We start from the raw sequence: 16120 nt of genomic DNA, 5'->3' as shown, positions 1-16120 counted from the left end.
ACCTCCAGCTGTGCAAGTCAGAGTCCTTGAATTCCTTAGCGCTCATCCTTTCTCTCATTCCCCATACCCAGCCTCCAGCAAATGCCTTTCTACTCACTCTGCTCTCAGAAGGCATCTTGAGTTGAGCCGCTAGTCTCTGCTCCCCTGCTCCCCACCCCAACACCATGCAGTGCTAAAGTTCTCCTGCCCTTAAATCCCATGCCACCTCTTGAGTGCTGAGTAACTCTGGAGAAGGAACGTAAGCTTTCTACTGACTGGAGACCCTCTATTGTTTTTAACACTACTTAGTAGCAAAATTATGTTTATAAAATTTGTTGAGTGATCACTATGTATTAGAATCTACTGATCTCAATTATTTGAGCTTGTTGAAGTCTTACAATATTGTGAGGCAATGACTGTGGGTTTAACTTAATAGTTGAAGACACTGAGGCTCAAGATAATTAAGCAACCAAGATCATACAGCACCAAGTGACAAAGCAGGGATTTTAAGCTTAGCACGGAAGCATATGCTGTAGAGACAAGACAGCCTGGGCTATGTGGTGAGTTGAAGCCCAGCGTGCCGGATTGGTTTTAAAACTAAGCTGAGCAAATAAGGCCAACAGACCAAATGAACACAGAATGTTAACTTCAGAGAACTTATTCTTAATTTCCATTCTGTTTGAAAAACATTTCCCTAGAGGAGATGTTACAGGAATTTAAAAAATGATTCATAGAAAAATTTGGGGACTGAAAATATAACCAATTAGTTTCAGTAAATTTTTTATTATGTTTTTATTTATTTTATGTTTGTGTGCCACAGCACATGTCAAGGTCAGAGGACAAGATGCGAGAGTCAGTTCTGTACTTCCAACAAGCAGGTTAAGGGGATCAAGCTCGGGTCTTCAGTCTTGGCAGCAAGCACCTTTATCTACTGAGCCAGCTTGCCATTCCTCACTATATACTTTAAAGACTATAAATTATTTGAAAGTGGTAATAATATTTCACTTTATATGACTATCTAGAAAGTTCAATGTTTTTTGGTAAAAGCAACATTTGATACTTCATAGCAACTTATTTTACAAATCAGAAATGACATCGAGTTTCCCTGCTTGCTGAAGTAGCATCAGTTGAAACCCAATTACTCTGAACAGTGCCCTTTCTATTAGGCATGGAGGCCAGCAACACTAAAAGTTTATCGGTGACCTTCCCATCTTTTTCCAGTGACCCGAGACAGAAAATGTTTCATAAGCACACAATTACATATCTGGCCCTGGGGCTCTAATATGACAATAAAAGGTAATAAATCTGAAGGGTTAGAATTGGAAAGTAATGTAATAAGTTTCTAGTGTAATTTTGAGCGAGGTAGAAGAAATGTCTAGACAACAACCATTTCCAAGACTCTCGAGTGGTGAGGTTTGGGGTGTTTTCTATATTCTAGCACCTCCCGCATGTTCTTTGGGAACAATAATTAAAATCTACTATTACCAACTGAAAATTACACTAAGTGATAATTTGGCTTGTATTGGTTGAATTTAAACTTTTACTCAGCTCTTAGTTTGGCTAAGGGGTTTTCTCAACCTTCCAATTCTAAAAGCATGAAACTGGGCTCTCTAAATCTTGAGTTCAATCTACCCAGTTTACTGCTATGCTCCAGGACTTCATTATCCATTAAGAAGATGTTTGTAAGATGGGGCTGAGAGATAGCTCAGACATTAAATGCTTGTAGGGTAAACACAGGGACCTGAGTTTGGTCCTCAGAACGCATCTAAAAATAAAACAAAACAGTGCATCAGTGCACTTGTAGTCTCTAGTCCTGCAGAGGCAGAGATTAGATACCTGGATTCACTGGGCAGCCAGCCTACCCCAGTAACAATGAGTCCCAGGTCCCTGTGAGAGACTTTGCTCCAAAACATAATGTGGGTGGGCCGGAAAGATGGCTGAGTTGGCAAAGGAACTTTCCTCCCAAGTGCAATGACCTTAGGTCCTTCCCCTAGACTCACATGATGAAAGGGGAGAATGCACTCTCATGAATTGCCCTCTGATCTCAACATTCAAGCCAGGGTTACATGCATGTTTCCTGCCTAATACACCCATATTAAATAAAGACATGCATAAAGGTTAAAACCAATATAAGGTGGATGATTCCTGAGGAATGACACCCGGGGAGGACCTCTGTCCTCAACGCTCATGCACAAGCATGTACACGCACCCCCAAACACATGTGCATTCACACACACACACCCTCACATACCCCGCTACATACATGCAACACATAATGAACGTTTGTAAGATACTCGTGGTTGATATTCGTTCTTCCTTGAAAATGGCACACACTCTTTGTGTCTCTTGCTTACCTGGAAGTTGAGGATTTGCTGGAGGCGTTCCTTCATCTGATGGCATCGCTGATTCACAACTGAATCCAGCAAGGATAGTCTGCCCAAAAGACAGCCCAGAGTATCTTCAATGACATCACGGTTGTCACCGTCCTCTGGGAATGCTTGGGAAAACAAGTTCTTGTTCTTATCCATTTCTTCAGACATTTCCTTAATGTCCTTGGCAAGTGCCTAGGGTGATGAAAGCAGAGGTTCACCTCCTAGTTTAGACCTCTGTCAATGAAGTCATGTATGTTCCCCTAGAAGCCTATGAGACCTCCCTCTTAGGAAGAGCTACACTGAGCTAAGCTGAATAGCCTTCAGGAACTTCTCTAGATTGCAGAGAAGTTCCTACAGAGATTATTTATATCATTAGATGATAAAAAAGATGAACTGACAAAAATTAAACTTTAAAAAGCGCTGGTAGGAAGTCCTTCCTTAGAGCTTGTGTTCTGTGCAGGGAGGATTTGAGATCACCCAGAGTTCTCTATTTTTCCTCCTCTCATACACACATTAAAAAGAATGGAAGTGCAAAGCATGCATATTTTGAGAGCTTTTCATACTGAAACAATTTTCTTCCACACTTTACTTCTTAGAAACACACCATGGCATTTTATTAAAGCTGTCTGGTTCTTAATATTCTTTATATATAAAGTTAATTACCATTGCCAACTTTGCAATTGCTGTGAAATTTCATGCACAGACAAAAATCGTCAATCTTACCTCCTGGTGGATGAGACAAGCTTCCGTTTCTTCTGGTAAAAGTGTTGTCGTCACAAACAAACGCTCTTCAACGTCATCCAACCAGGTTGAAGTGGCTGACACGCCATCGTACAATTTCTGCTCCAAGTGGATATTCTGCGGTTTTGCTCCCCCTCCCTGGAAAAGAAGCACACACGAGACACACAAAACAGATAAAGAATCAGTTTCAATTCAAGTGTAATGATACACACCTGTAATCCCAGCCCTTGGGACGTGAAGACAGGAGATGAGGAGTTTAAGGTCATCCTCAGAGACATAGCCAATGGAGGACAGTTTTGGCTGCTGGAGACCATGCCTGCAACCCCTCTACTCCCAACACATCTTTCAATTAAAAACAAACCAATTATGGTGCTTCAAAAATCACAGAGAAATACCAAGCAAAATGAGATTCAGGAATCAGCACCTTTAGGCCCGAACACTCACCACTAGTGCTGAGCATCAGCGGTCACGTGCAGAGATGGGACAACTTTGCAGGGAACAAAAGAACCCATCCCAGAAAGACAAGACCACAGCCATACCTGTGACGATGCCTCCTCGAAGGCCTGGTTCAGTCCGTCCAGCAAGGATGTCACTGAAGATTTATCTTGAGTCTGCCCATCTCCTCTGTACAGTGGCGCCCCGGCCAGGAGTCTGTTGGGGCTGCTGTAAAGCTGAGAGCAAACAGGGCCAGCTTACTTAAGAGTGAGCAAGCAGTATGTAGCTTTCTAAGTTGGACGTATATGTAAGGTAGGTTCTAGAAGCCTCATCCAGAGAAATATGAATTTTATAACTTACCATAACATATTACTGAGTACCATGGTCAGCTCTAACAATGACCATGATTTTTAATGATGAAACAGAAACAATGAATAATGGTGGAAAGCCTGGATGTTTACACAGTTACCCCTGAGATGTCTTCCAAGCTTTATCTCTGCCTTTAGAAAATAATTGATCCTAACCATCTGACAAAGACTGCGCCCTTTTCTTTCAGCATTCACTTCTTCTCCTCTGACTACTTTTAGATTCCCCCATGAGGACCTTAGAGAGGACAGGCATTCAAATGCCTTGGGGACATCTCCAGTCAAACACAGTCCTATGATTTCTCAAACATACTTCATCCTCATTTTTACGGCTGACTGCCCATCAACCTGTGAGCATGCCAGGGTCCTCTGGCCTGTAGCTTGGATCCGTCAGCCAGTGCATCTTTGTATCATCAATTGTTGCAACCTCTCATGTCGTATCTGCTATTATGGCTTTCTGCTGTTATTTTAACCTGGCTAGGGCAGGCATGCAGGCGCTAGGGCCTGAGCAGACAATAAGAGAAACAGTAGGTTTAGGTCTCTGTCTAAGGGATGGAAAATAGGTAGGAATAAAATAAGCCTTTAAGGCAATGGGCTTATCTGGCATAGAACAGCCATGAAAGAATGAAGTCTCTAATCCGGGGCTCTACTTTCTGCTTGTAGCTAAAATAACGGGAAAATACTATGGTGTAAAGGCAAGCCAGAAGCCAGACTCAGGGGGTCTAGCTCTGGATGTGAAAAACTTCTGACCAGGTTTGTAAGGAAGGAAGGGCTAATTCAGGCAAAGGGAGGAGGTCTGTGTGAAAGACAGAATATTAGTGTCAGGATGAATATGATCCTGGCATGAAAATATCTGACGATGGCATTCTTTCCATCAGATGACAGCTCCGGCAGAGTAAGGCCAGAGGCAGAGGACCAAGAGGCAGAAGGTCTGGCCTGCACAGCTCAAGCAAGAATGACAAGGATCTCGGGATGCGTGACCACCAATAGGCCATCTCCTCTCTCAGTTATCCTGCCATGTTGTGTCCACTTTACAGCGCATGCCTTGATGTTCCTATCCATCCCTGTTCAATGACTATCCTTTGTTCCGTGTGCAGCTAACTCCTCTGTCCCTTACCGACCTGGGCAGAGTGACGAGAACAGCAGATTCTTCAGAACCAACAGCATAGACCCTAGGACTTACCCGGCTAGAAAAATCGCTGTCCTGGAGTGAGCTAGGTAGGCACTGCTAACTTAGAACAGAGGCCTGGGCCAGTGTCCCAGTGCCCTGAGCTGCAGCTGTTGGAGGCATCCAGGCATACCGGGGTTCCTGGCTTACTCATTAAACCTTTAAACTCTCAAGCTCTTCTGACATCCCCTTGATTCCTGACTTCTGTAAGGGCTGAGCCAGTAATTACTACTTCTCTGGAACTTTCTGTTGCCTGTTCAGTTCCCTTGGACTTTGTAAGCTTGGTGGAACCAGGCCGAGAATCACACAATATCCACCCCAGGAACCAGCCTTCCAGATGGGCCAAGAACTGCCCTATCTGACCACTGGGTTCCCTTTTTTTTACAAGACCTTCTAAGGCTCCAATATGTTTCTCATTAAAACCTTCTGAAAGTATTCAATACTGGAAGTAACAGTGGAAAGTGCAGTGACGGGGCAGCTTAGTTTCAGATTTGTGGAAATCCTCTTGATATGTATAGCCTTGGCTTGCAACTATAATTTTCAACATTGAACAATTAAATTGAGCTTTAATGGTCCATGCTAATGAGAAATTAGACATTAATCATTTTTAGGAAAAATACTCCATAGAAATAAGACAAATTTTCACATGCAAAGACAAGTATTTGGGAAAATGCCCTGTTATGAAAAATGCAGGATGAATAACTTGCTTCATGTTTATTCCAGAATTATTATGAAAATAAAGATTACTATTCTGCTTTATGCCCTTAGCATAAGCTGTGTATCTCTTACATTAGTTAATATCTAAAAGCTAAATTTAGACAGAGTGTGGGGGGTTCATGATTGTAATTTTAGTTCTCGCGAGTCAGAGGTAGAGGTAGAAAGATCAGATGTTCAAGGCAACTCTCAGGAACATAGCAAGTTCCAGGGTATGACCTGGGTCACACAAGACCCTGTTCCACAAACCCAAAGGGAAAGAAAGAAAGAAAGAAAGAAAGAAAGAAAGAAAGAAAGAAAGAAAGAAAGAAAGAAAACGTTTGATACCACTTGCTCTTGTTCCTGTTCCAGAACGTTCTGTAGCAGTTTCTGCTTGGTGCTAAATTCTTGATGTAGGCTTTCCCATTTCATTCTCATCTGGTCTTCTGCAAATGATTTTGTCCCTTCCATCCCCAACTCCTGGGATAACACAGCAGGTTTTTCACTATTAGAAGAATAAATAATCTAAGTTTACAATGTGTGAGATAAAAAGAAAGAAAAAAGTAAGGGAGGGAGGGAGGGAAGGAGGGAAGGAGGGAGGGAGAAAGGAAGGAAGGAAGGAAGGAAGGAAGGAAGGAAGGAAGGAAGGAAGGAAGGAAGGAAAGGGAAAAATAAAAATGAGACAGATAACTTATTTGGTATTAATAGACTTGGCCTCAAAAATTGGAAAAAGATTCTTAGTCATTGGCTTGCACCTTTAAAAATATAAATTAAAATAGAAATATTGAGGCAATAAGCATATTCATCTTCACATATCTGGATCACAAACACTTGAGTATTAAAAATGCATTGAAAATGGCCAAGTGTGAAATAAAATGACTGTAACCTTCAGAATCAGGAAGTACAGTGTGACTACTGACCGGGGTCTTGTGACAGATAGCCTATAAACTTATTCAAAATCTGGACAATGTTAGTCTAGTGAGAGTTTTTACCGTGAGACCAAGAGACATTGAGGACGCACTGTGGAGGGATAGATGAGGGGCCAGAAGCAGTGCTGGGTGAGGAGTAAGGCTTTCAATCTCTGATCTGAGGCTGGGGGCCGCGGTCCTGGTAGAGCGCTTGCCTTGACATGCATGAGGCCTTGGGTTTCATCCCCCTCATGCAGGAAACAGGACAGGCAAGCAGAATTCCTATGACAGCACTTAGCATTGTGACATTGGGTAACTTGTGTCACATCTCTGAGCCTCAGTTTTCTCAACATGTAGGCATGTGCCACCACCACTTGGTTCATGTTATGCAGTTTTGAAAATTAAATAGAACATATGTGACTCTATAGCTATGTGTGATGAAATGACGATCATTCACTATATGGGGTTAATAATCTATGTGTTAACATACACTGACCATAAAAATCAATATTGAAAAAAAGTACCTATAATTGTATGAAACTTTTAAGAAAAACACTTTCAAATGGAAAGGTTTTTTTTTTTTTTTTTTTTTTTTTTTTTTTTTTTTTTTTTTTTTTTTTTTTTTTTTTTATTTTCGAGACTGGGTTTCTCCGTAGTTTTTGGTTCCTGTCCTGGAACTAGCTCTTGTAGACCAGGCTGGCCTCGAACTCACAGAGATCCACCTGCCTCTGCCTCCCGAGTGCTGGGATTAAAGGCGTGCACCACCACCGCCCGGCTTCAAATGGAAAGTTTTAAAGCTCCTATGAAAGTAAGATCCCTTATGGCATTTTTTCTGTGTTTGTTACAGTGTACCTATCCTCCATTCTTAGGCTTGCATGAAAATTCAGTATCAAACCAAGGGGGCGGTTACCATCCAGATTCTTCTATTTCCTGAGTGACATATATAAAAACAGAGCAATTAGACTTCAGTTAGAATGTGGTCTTTTCATTTCTCATGGGAAAATATTCTCTCATGTCAACGAATTTTCGGTTGGTTTTCCTTTGTACCCTTTGAACTAACTAGAGATTGACCAGAGCCTGTGAACTGGACTCCATTGCACTGAGGGGTAGTTTCTCTAAGGAATTTATATAACCAGTAAAAAATGTGTGAGTTGTATTTTTTAAGTGAATCTTCCACAGAAAGCTAGCCTTGCAGGACAAATTTCTTTTTACATGAGAATAATATTTGGAGACGTAATTTGTAGATGTTTATCTGCCATTTGAGTTCCGGCCAATGCTGGAGGCCAAGGAGAAGGGGTGGGGGGCGGGAAACAGCAGCAACTTTTTTTTATATAACCACAAAAAAGTTGCACAAGATTCCCACAGCTCTTTTGTGGAACCAATTGTTTGCCAAGCAGACAGCACAGACAGTCTTCTATGTAAGACAGAGAAGGGAAAGAATGTGAGAAACTGTGGGGGGATGTGTGAGTACCTCAGAGGCCCTGGGAGCGGTAGAGGAGTGAAGAGACAGCCCCACTCTGGCAGCCTGGGGAAGTGTTCCCTTGTCCGGGGCTTTACGGCTGGTGCATCTTAAAGGCCTTAATACAAACCCTGTCCTGCTTCAGATTTTAAAGGGGGCTTTACTTTGTATCATTATCAAAACGTTTTGCAATGCTGGCTGCTGCTTATTATTCTAACTCTATTAATAAGCGAGCCAAGGTCCCAAGGCAAGCGGCTCAGAATACAGGTATGTCCCACGGCTGCAGTTCCTTCAACTTTCCCCCTGTGGATACTCCTCTCTTTCTTCTCTACTATTTCATCTCTTGTTAAACATTCAAAATGTCCACTCCAAGCCGGGCGGTGGTGGTGCACGCCTTTAATCCCAGCACTTGGGAGGCAGAGGCAGGTGGATCTCTGTGAGTTCGAGACCAGCCTGGTCTACAAGAGCTAGTTCCAGGACAGGCTCCAAAACCACAGAGAAACCCTGTCTTGAAAAACCAAAAAACAAACAAACAAACAAAAAAAAACAAAACAAAAAAAAAAATGTCCACTCCAAACCAGGTCCCCAGGTTCCAAAATTTTACATGTAGAAATTATAGGGAGAGATTTGTTAAGGGGCCACACCACTTAATCTGTTTATATATTGATTTTTTAAAAAAGGATGTTCTAGGTGAGTTCTTGAGAGGAAAATGCTCTGTGGTTAGGTACAGTCACCAGTTGGAAATACTATAGATCCAATTTGATATCGTGTTTCCCATTTGACTCAGAAAATGGGTGTCCCTGGGATAGGTGTGCTGCGCCTCCAGGAAGGCAATCTCATTAGTCATTATTATTAGCCACTTTTCTATCCACACGACCTAATGCCTGGCAGTGTGGGTGTGTCTAATACCACGAAGTGAAGGGGGGAGGGTACCTCGTGTGGAAGATTGGAAAAAGTGACTAGAGTGAGAGGTTCAGCTTTTCAAATGACAGGGAAACACGACAGGGAGAGAACGCTGCCGACTTTCAAAGCATACCCAAGGCCTTCTGAGCCGTCCACGGCAGAACTCTGGGTCAGAATCTCCTCTCCACGGCTAGCGACTGAGCGGAGGAGGCTCTTCTGCTCAGCTAGCTCCTGCTCGAACTCCTGCACAAACGCAAACACGGCTGTCACCTGAGAGGACTGTCTACCGTCACCGTCACTGCTCTCTAGCTACAGAACATCAAGAGCTTGAACAACTGTGAGTCTGAGCGCAGGGTAAAAGACAGAGCCTAGGCAAATTCTCCTGGGGGAAAAAAAAAAGCATCAGGAACAGAAAAATTTTGCTGGACAATGGTGCCCCCATGTGGTCAAAGATGTTCTTTTCTTTCAAAGTCAATGCTGCCTTGAGCTAGCCAGGACAGAGACTCCATAAGACATGAAAGTCTTGCCGGGTGGTTGGTGGCACACGCCTTTAATCCCAGTATTCGGGAGGCAGAGGCAGGTGGATCTCTGTGAGTTCGAGACCAGCTTGGTCTACAAGAGCTAGTTGACATGAAAGTCTTCAACCTTACTAGCTGCATTATCAGGGGATCTGATTTAACCTTTTACTTATTCACAGTAAATTTGCTTAAGTTTGAGTTCTAGACAGGTGAAATACTTAAGTATGCCTTTTACACGGAGTTAGTGTCTCCAAACGAGTTAATCAACAGAAATCACTTGTATCATAACCATTTATGATCTGATCTCATGAGGCTTCTACTCAAAAGTAAATAAAGCACATTTCATGTCTTAAAAAAAAATATGCATTCCAGAGCTCTGCCCATTCTCAGAGGCCTTCCTGGGATTTTATAATTATCATACAATAGATGTAAACAAGGTCAAATCAGAAAGCAAAGTGTCCCCAAGGAGGCAGGTTACAGCTGAATCTTATGGCTTCCTGATGACCAGTCATCAGTTATGAAGAAGCACGCCAAATACGCTGGTTATGCCCGGCTTCATTTGAAAATAAAGCAAAGTCGGCCACGAAGAGCTGTGACGAGGCTGGGGATGTAACCCAAGGCTTGGCCTGGTTTCCACTCCCAGAACTGAAAACAAAACAAGACTACATCCACAAAACCTTGACTGTAGGAACAACCCACTCAAATTCTTCCCACGGCAGAGCTGCCGTCCAGAGGAAGGTAGGAGATGCTTTACTTTCTGTTGCTGGAGGCTGCTTTGCCGCTGATGGGTCCGTGTGGTACGGGCTTGAGCCAGCCATTCCTGTACTCCAGGGCTCTGAGTAGCTGTGAGGTCAGCATCGTTCTCTTCTTTCTCTTGTGTGGCTCCCTGCTTTGAATGAAATAGGATGAGAATCAAGGGTCAAACCACCCACAAGAAAACCTCACCCCAGTGGGGCGAGGACTCCTCCGGTGTGGTTTGTATGATTTCAAACCACCACCATCTGGACATGACACCACCTATTTTTAAAAGATGGTAACACAAAACACATCTAAGTTGTGTTTTTAGTTGTGACAGTTTTAGGGACAAGAATAGACAGATTGTGCCCAAAAGCATTTACAGGGAAGCCCATCTTTTTCCAAAGTAGTCATCAAATATTTTTCCAAATTTTTCCACATAAAACATAAAACCACCCCTCTTATGAACTGTTTTAAGTGACACAAAAGTAAAATGTTACCCAGATAATCATTACAAGTCAACATTTGCTGTCCTTTCTCTAAAAGCTTCCCCCTGCCACCATGTGCCCACATCACATGGTATCCACAACAGGTACAATAGCAAGTACTTGCTTCCCAATGAGTTTTCTAGATGATTGTCAACCAAAGAGATCAATGCCTTTGAGAATCAGAAAGTCCAGCCGGGTGGTGGTGGCACACGTCTTTAATCCCAGCCCTTGGGAGGCAGAGGCAGGCAGATCTCTGTGAGTTCGAGACCAGCCTGGTCTACAAGAGCTAGTTCCAGGACAGGCTCCAAAAAAACCATAGAGAAACCCTGTCTCGAAAAAACCAAAAAAAAAAAAAAAAAAAAAAAAAAAAAGAGAGAATCAGAAAGTCCATAGCTGAGTTTACATTCTAGAATTCAGGAAGAGCAAAGCGTGATGACTAATCTTGACTATTGCCTTGGCTGGGGGAGGGTACACAGGAGAATAGTAAGGCATACTTCTCCATGCGCCTGTAGGTCATGAGGGCACCAACCTAATCCATGGTTTTAATCTACCCATGGATTCAAAATCTAAAAAGACAACTAGGAAGTAGTAGAACCAACCAAAAAGCAGTCCAGTTATGGGAAGAGTGACATTGGTGGCATTCGAAGGGTCCATCTTGGTCCTGGTCCCGTTGTAGTATTCTCTCTAGGGCTTTTATCTTTTTTATTTATTTATTCGCCTTGCCAGAGTGAAAAGGCTTGACTTGGCCATGCCCACAGGCCATGATGTCCTTGCCTTGACACTAATGTTAGCATGAGGTCACGGAGTCAAAACTCTGAAAACATGAGCAAAAATCTTTCATCCTTCATGTTCTTTCTGCCATGCATCTAGTCATGGTACTGAAACGTTTAGCAACACGCAGCAAGAGCTTCTAACATGGCCGAACATTCTCTGCCCTCTACCCCAGCCTCGCCTCTTCAACTGGTCTTTCAAGAGCTGCAGGAAGTGGTCAACCACCAAAACAATAATCCTCTTCAGGAGGCAGGAAGTCTTAGCCCTCCCCCACCTCCGACGGCAGTGTATTGCACAAGAAGGCAGTAGTAACTCAACTCAGTGGGTTAAAATATAAAGAAAGGTCAAAAAGAAAAGAGGACATGGAGTTGGGAGGGAGATGCTTTGAGTTGGGAGGGAGATGTTTTGAGGGTCCTAAGGCAGTTGAGGAGCTGAGTAAGAAGTGAACATGATCAAGAAATATTGTACACTGTGTATATGTATAAAAGTTGCAAAGATGAAGTAAAGTTGTAAAAAGCTATAAAAATTAAAAATATAAAACGTTTGTAAAATAAAGTAAAAAGAAAGAGGAGTGGGGCTTTAGGCTCCACCTATGAATCCCCTAGACTTGAATTAATTCTACGACTGTTGATTTGTGAATGTCTGCTATTCAAAGAAATCTATTTATATACTTCTGTATAATAAATAGGTCCTGGTGGCCTGGAGGCAAAGACAGATTTCTTTGAGTTCAAGGCCAGCCTGTTCCACAGAGCAAGTTCCAGGAGAGCCAGGGCTACAATAATAAACACAGAGAGCCCCATCCCACCCACCCACCACAAACAATACATAGCTCCTGTTCAAACAAGACTTTTTTGACGACATTAAGATTAGCATAATAAAGTGTCAATCAACTGTGGGCACAGCACTTGCCACCCTACAAATTCAAGAAGTTACCCAGGGGGTTCTGAAGGGACTTGGTGTGATAATTACATGTGACAATCCTAAAACATGCTGTGTCCTCTCTCTATGCCATGACCACTCCACCACCCACTGCTTTGTGGCTGCTTTGGTAAAGTATGGCTTGGGAAAAAGCTAGAAAGCGGTTACTTATCACCCAGGCAACCTTCTTGTCTCATTATCCTAACGGGACGCGAAAGGCCTCACCAGTCCCATTCCTTCTGCTGAGACTAGGGGAGAGTCAACACCTTTCTTTCTGCTTACCCATTTTTATTGATAATTTTTTTTTGCTTGTTTGTACTTAAATATTTTTATTACTATTTTTTTTCAGGACAGGATTTCTCTATGTAATAGTTCTAACTGTCCTAGAACTCACTCTGTAGACCAGGCTGGCCTTGAACTCACAGAGATTCTTCTACCTCTGCCTCCGGAGTGCTGGGATTAAAGGCGTGTGCCACCACTGCCCGGCCTCACCCACATTTATATGTGAACAGATGGATTATATACGCTTGAGACACTGCTCTCAGAGGTTAGTGTACTTTGCCAAGAAGCAATCGGACAAGGTGTCAGCCTCCAGGCATCTATACCAGCCTGCTCTGGGGGGAACCTAGCAGGACATGTGCAGCAGCCAATAGGAGACAGTGTAGCTACTGCTGTCTCTAGGAAGAGCACTTTCCCTATGCGCATGCGCCATACTCCCTTCTAAAAGGCAAACCCTTCTTCTTGCCTTCTGCGCTCACTCAGAGGCCGCCTCTGCACCTGCCCCCTCCCCCCCATAAACCTTCCAAGTGAGCTCTGTTGCATGATTTGACTTTGTCGTGGCCCATGGCTCCAACCTGCCAAGGTTGCCTTCTGCTAAAATACCATACAAGTGCCTTGGTGGGGATGCAGGCAACTGACCAACAGCCAAGAAAGTCTGGGTACCATACAAGGGCCAGAAGGGAGGGAAGGGAGGCAAAGGGACAGTCAGTGATGGGAAAGGCTTGCTAGGCTGTTCTGGGAGCATTTTCAGAGGAAGAAAGCTGCAGGGACCAAGGAAAAGTAAGAAACCTGGAACAGAACTAAGGGAGGGTATCCCAGAAGTTGGGCAGTGGTAGCCACACCTTTAACCCCAGCACTCAGGAGGCAGAGGCAGGTGGATCTCTGTGAGTTTGAGGCCAGCCTGGTCTACAGAGTGAGTTCCAAAGGAGGCCCCAAAGCTACACTACAGAGAAACCCTGAACCCTGTCTTGAAAAACCAAAAAAAAAAAAAAAAAGGGAAAGAAAGAAAAAAATAATTGAGACAACAGCATGGGAGAGTCTAATGAGGGTGAAGGAGAGCTAAGCCACCTAGCTCTGAGACAGACACTCCACTTGTTCCCCACAAGTAGGCCGACAGATAGAGTCTACCACTCCAGTTCATATAGCCCATCTACAAAGGCCCTACTTTCTCTCTTAGATCCAGCAGTCTAACTCACCAATCCAGGGAGAGAGCTTTGGTTTCTGTACTTGTGTTTTCTTTCCTCCAAACTCATAATTCATTATTTTGCCAGCTCCTTTTATGGCAACTTGACAGAAGCAAGAGCCCTCTGAGAGGATGGAACCTCAATCGAGAAAATACGTTCACAGGATAAAGCTGCAAGCAAATCTGTGGGCCATTTTCTTAATTAGCGACTGATGTGGGAGGGCCCAGCCCATTGTGTGTGGAGCCACCCTGGGCCGGTGGTTCTGAGTGCGACAAGAAAGCAGGCTGAGCAAGTCACAGTGAGCAAGCCAGTAATAGGCCTCAGTATCAGTCCCTGCCTCTGGGTTCCTGTCCTGATTGAGTTCCTGCTCTCTGTGCTAGAATGTGGCTCAGGATGTAGCTTAGTCCCCAAGTGGCTTTTGGTCCTGGTGTTTCATCGAAAGCAATAGAGAAATGACAGAGACAACATGACTATATCTTTGTCTCTTTGTCCCTTTGGTGTTACTGTTGTATAATGAAGCAAGCCATCAAATGTAGAAGGAATGTTCTAGAGCCCCATGTGAGCGCCTATGTACTGAGCATGCCTTTTCTTTCCCTTAGCAGGATCCAGCTTCCTGACAAGAGATGTTGGATCAGATAGAGCAACATGAGAGTGCTTGGCCTAAAAGATGCTGTTTGCATGTTATTTGTATCTTGCAAGCAATTTGTTTGGAGTGGGTGACTCATCACGCCTCGTTCACTAAATGACCCTCCTTCCCAGGAATTTCTCCCAATGATAAATAGCTATGAGTTTAGGTGAGTAGGCCTCTGGCACAGGCGGTTGAGGAGTACCACCATTGCAGAATGAGTTCCCAGAGACCCTGGCTCCTTCAGGGAAGGGAGAAATAGCAACTTAGGAAACCTTGCAGAATGACAATAAGAGACACACAGTGACACCCCAAGGAGTCAGCACACCAGACTGAGGTCCCCAGTCACAGATGTTCCAGCTGTAAAATACTGGTCTTGGCGTCTGTGACCTTTTTTTATCTTCCCTCCCGGGATCCAGGCCACATCCTCTCTTCTATTGAATTCAGCCAAGGTCTGTTTCCCAGAACCCATCTGGAAGATCCCCTTGGAGACGCCTCTCAGGCCACAGAACCCACTCACACTTCTACTTGGGTTATTCTCCATGGACTGCCAGTGAGTGTTCCAAAACGCCAAAGAAAGCCTGAGCTTGTGAGAAATGACAGCTGGAATGTGAGCCTCACCACCTTTTACACACACAGATGGACTTGCAGATTCTAAGAACTCATCTGTCTGGCTGAGCAAGCCCACAGTTTCAGATGAAGAAAGAAGAAAAAAAAAAGGCAGCATCAAAAACTGCGTCTTAGTATGTTTTCTGTGTATTTATATTTGGTTTTTTAGTTAATAGACTTTTCTGACTCGGTCATTTTAAGAGCCAAGACTTGACCCTCAGCAAGCAAAAGTGACTAAGAATCTAGTTTATATTTCAGCTCTTTTCCCTTGGGGTGAGGCAGTACGGACAGGGGAATGCAAGCCTGGAAATTGCTTCCCTGGGGTCTGAGAAAGGCTTTCCCTTCTGCCTCAATAAGAGGAAGTGTGGGGGTTTCTCTCACTAGAGACTCACTGGGTGGGGCTACCTGGGAGGTTTGTCTTGGAAAAGTAGGACAGTCCACCACTTTTCTGAAATGTTCGCTGGAAGAGTAGAGAGAGTTGAGAAATGCTAAACCTGAGATGAACTGCTTCTTCATACGGAAATTTACTATTTTTTTAAATTTATGTTCATTGTTGTTTTGCCTGCATGTGTGTCTATAATGAGGGTATTAGGTCGGCCCGGAACTGGAGTTACAGACAGCTGTGAAGTGCTATGTGGGTACTGGGAACTGAACCTGGGTCCTCTGGAAGAAAAGTCAGTGCTCTTAACCACTGAGCCCTCTCTCCAGCCCTGCAGTTTGCTATTTATTTGGGGTGAACTCTATGCTACTTCCGTGGGTGACATTGTGTAAAATGACGTGAGCCTATTATGAAGACAGTCATCTTGTAATTCAAGAAATATTTTCACACGCCCTTAAGTCTACAGTCCTTCATATCTGTCTGGGAGAAAAGGAGGGATTGGGTCTGCACTGATATCCATGGCAGTTCACTTTGTATAACAACAAAATAAAATAAACAGGGCAAAAAAGTATTATACCCCACACATATACA

The 16120-nt window shown here is 43.6% G+C and overlaps 1 protein-coding gene across 25 annotated transcripts in view; it reads right to left on the bottom strand.

Moving 5' to 3' along the window:
• The window catches only part of Syne1 (spectrin repeat containing nuclear envelope protein 1), a 471855-nt gene that overhangs the window by 115411 nt on the left and 340324 nt on the right, over window positions 1–16120 (bottom strand). For 18 of the 25 annotated variants that reach the window (XM_057763198.1, XM_057763205.1, XM_057763200.1 and 15 more), the window contains 6 exons: window positions 10296–10430; window positions 9157–9266; window positions 6102–6258; window positions 3632–3763; window positions 3075–3230; window positions 2334–2543 (listed from right to left, as the gene is read on the bottom strand). In XM_057763198.1, the coding sequence (XP_057619181.1) occupies window positions 2334–2543; window positions 3075–3230; window positions 3632–3763; window positions 6102–6258; window positions 9157–9266; window positions 10296–10430 (900 nt within the window). The remainder of the gene's footprint in view (window positions 1–2333; window positions 2544–3074; window positions 3231–3631; window positions 3764–6101; window positions 6259–9156; window positions 9267–10295; window positions 10431–16120) is intronic. The other 7 variants (XM_057763207.1, XM_057763220.1, XM_057763195.1 and 4 more) reach the window with 1 other exon arrangement.

The sequence above is a fragment of the Chionomys nivalis genome, chromosome 2 (assembly GCF_950005125.1).
Source record: "Chionomys nivalis chromosome 2, mChiNiv1.1, whole genome shotgun sequence".
In the NCBI taxonomy this organism is placed as follows: Eukaryota; Metazoa; Chordata; class Mammalia; order Rodentia; family Cricetidae; genus Chionomys; species Chionomys nivalis.
Note: the sequence above shows the minus strand (reverse complement) of the source record. Positions and strands in the feature narration are given on the sequence as shown.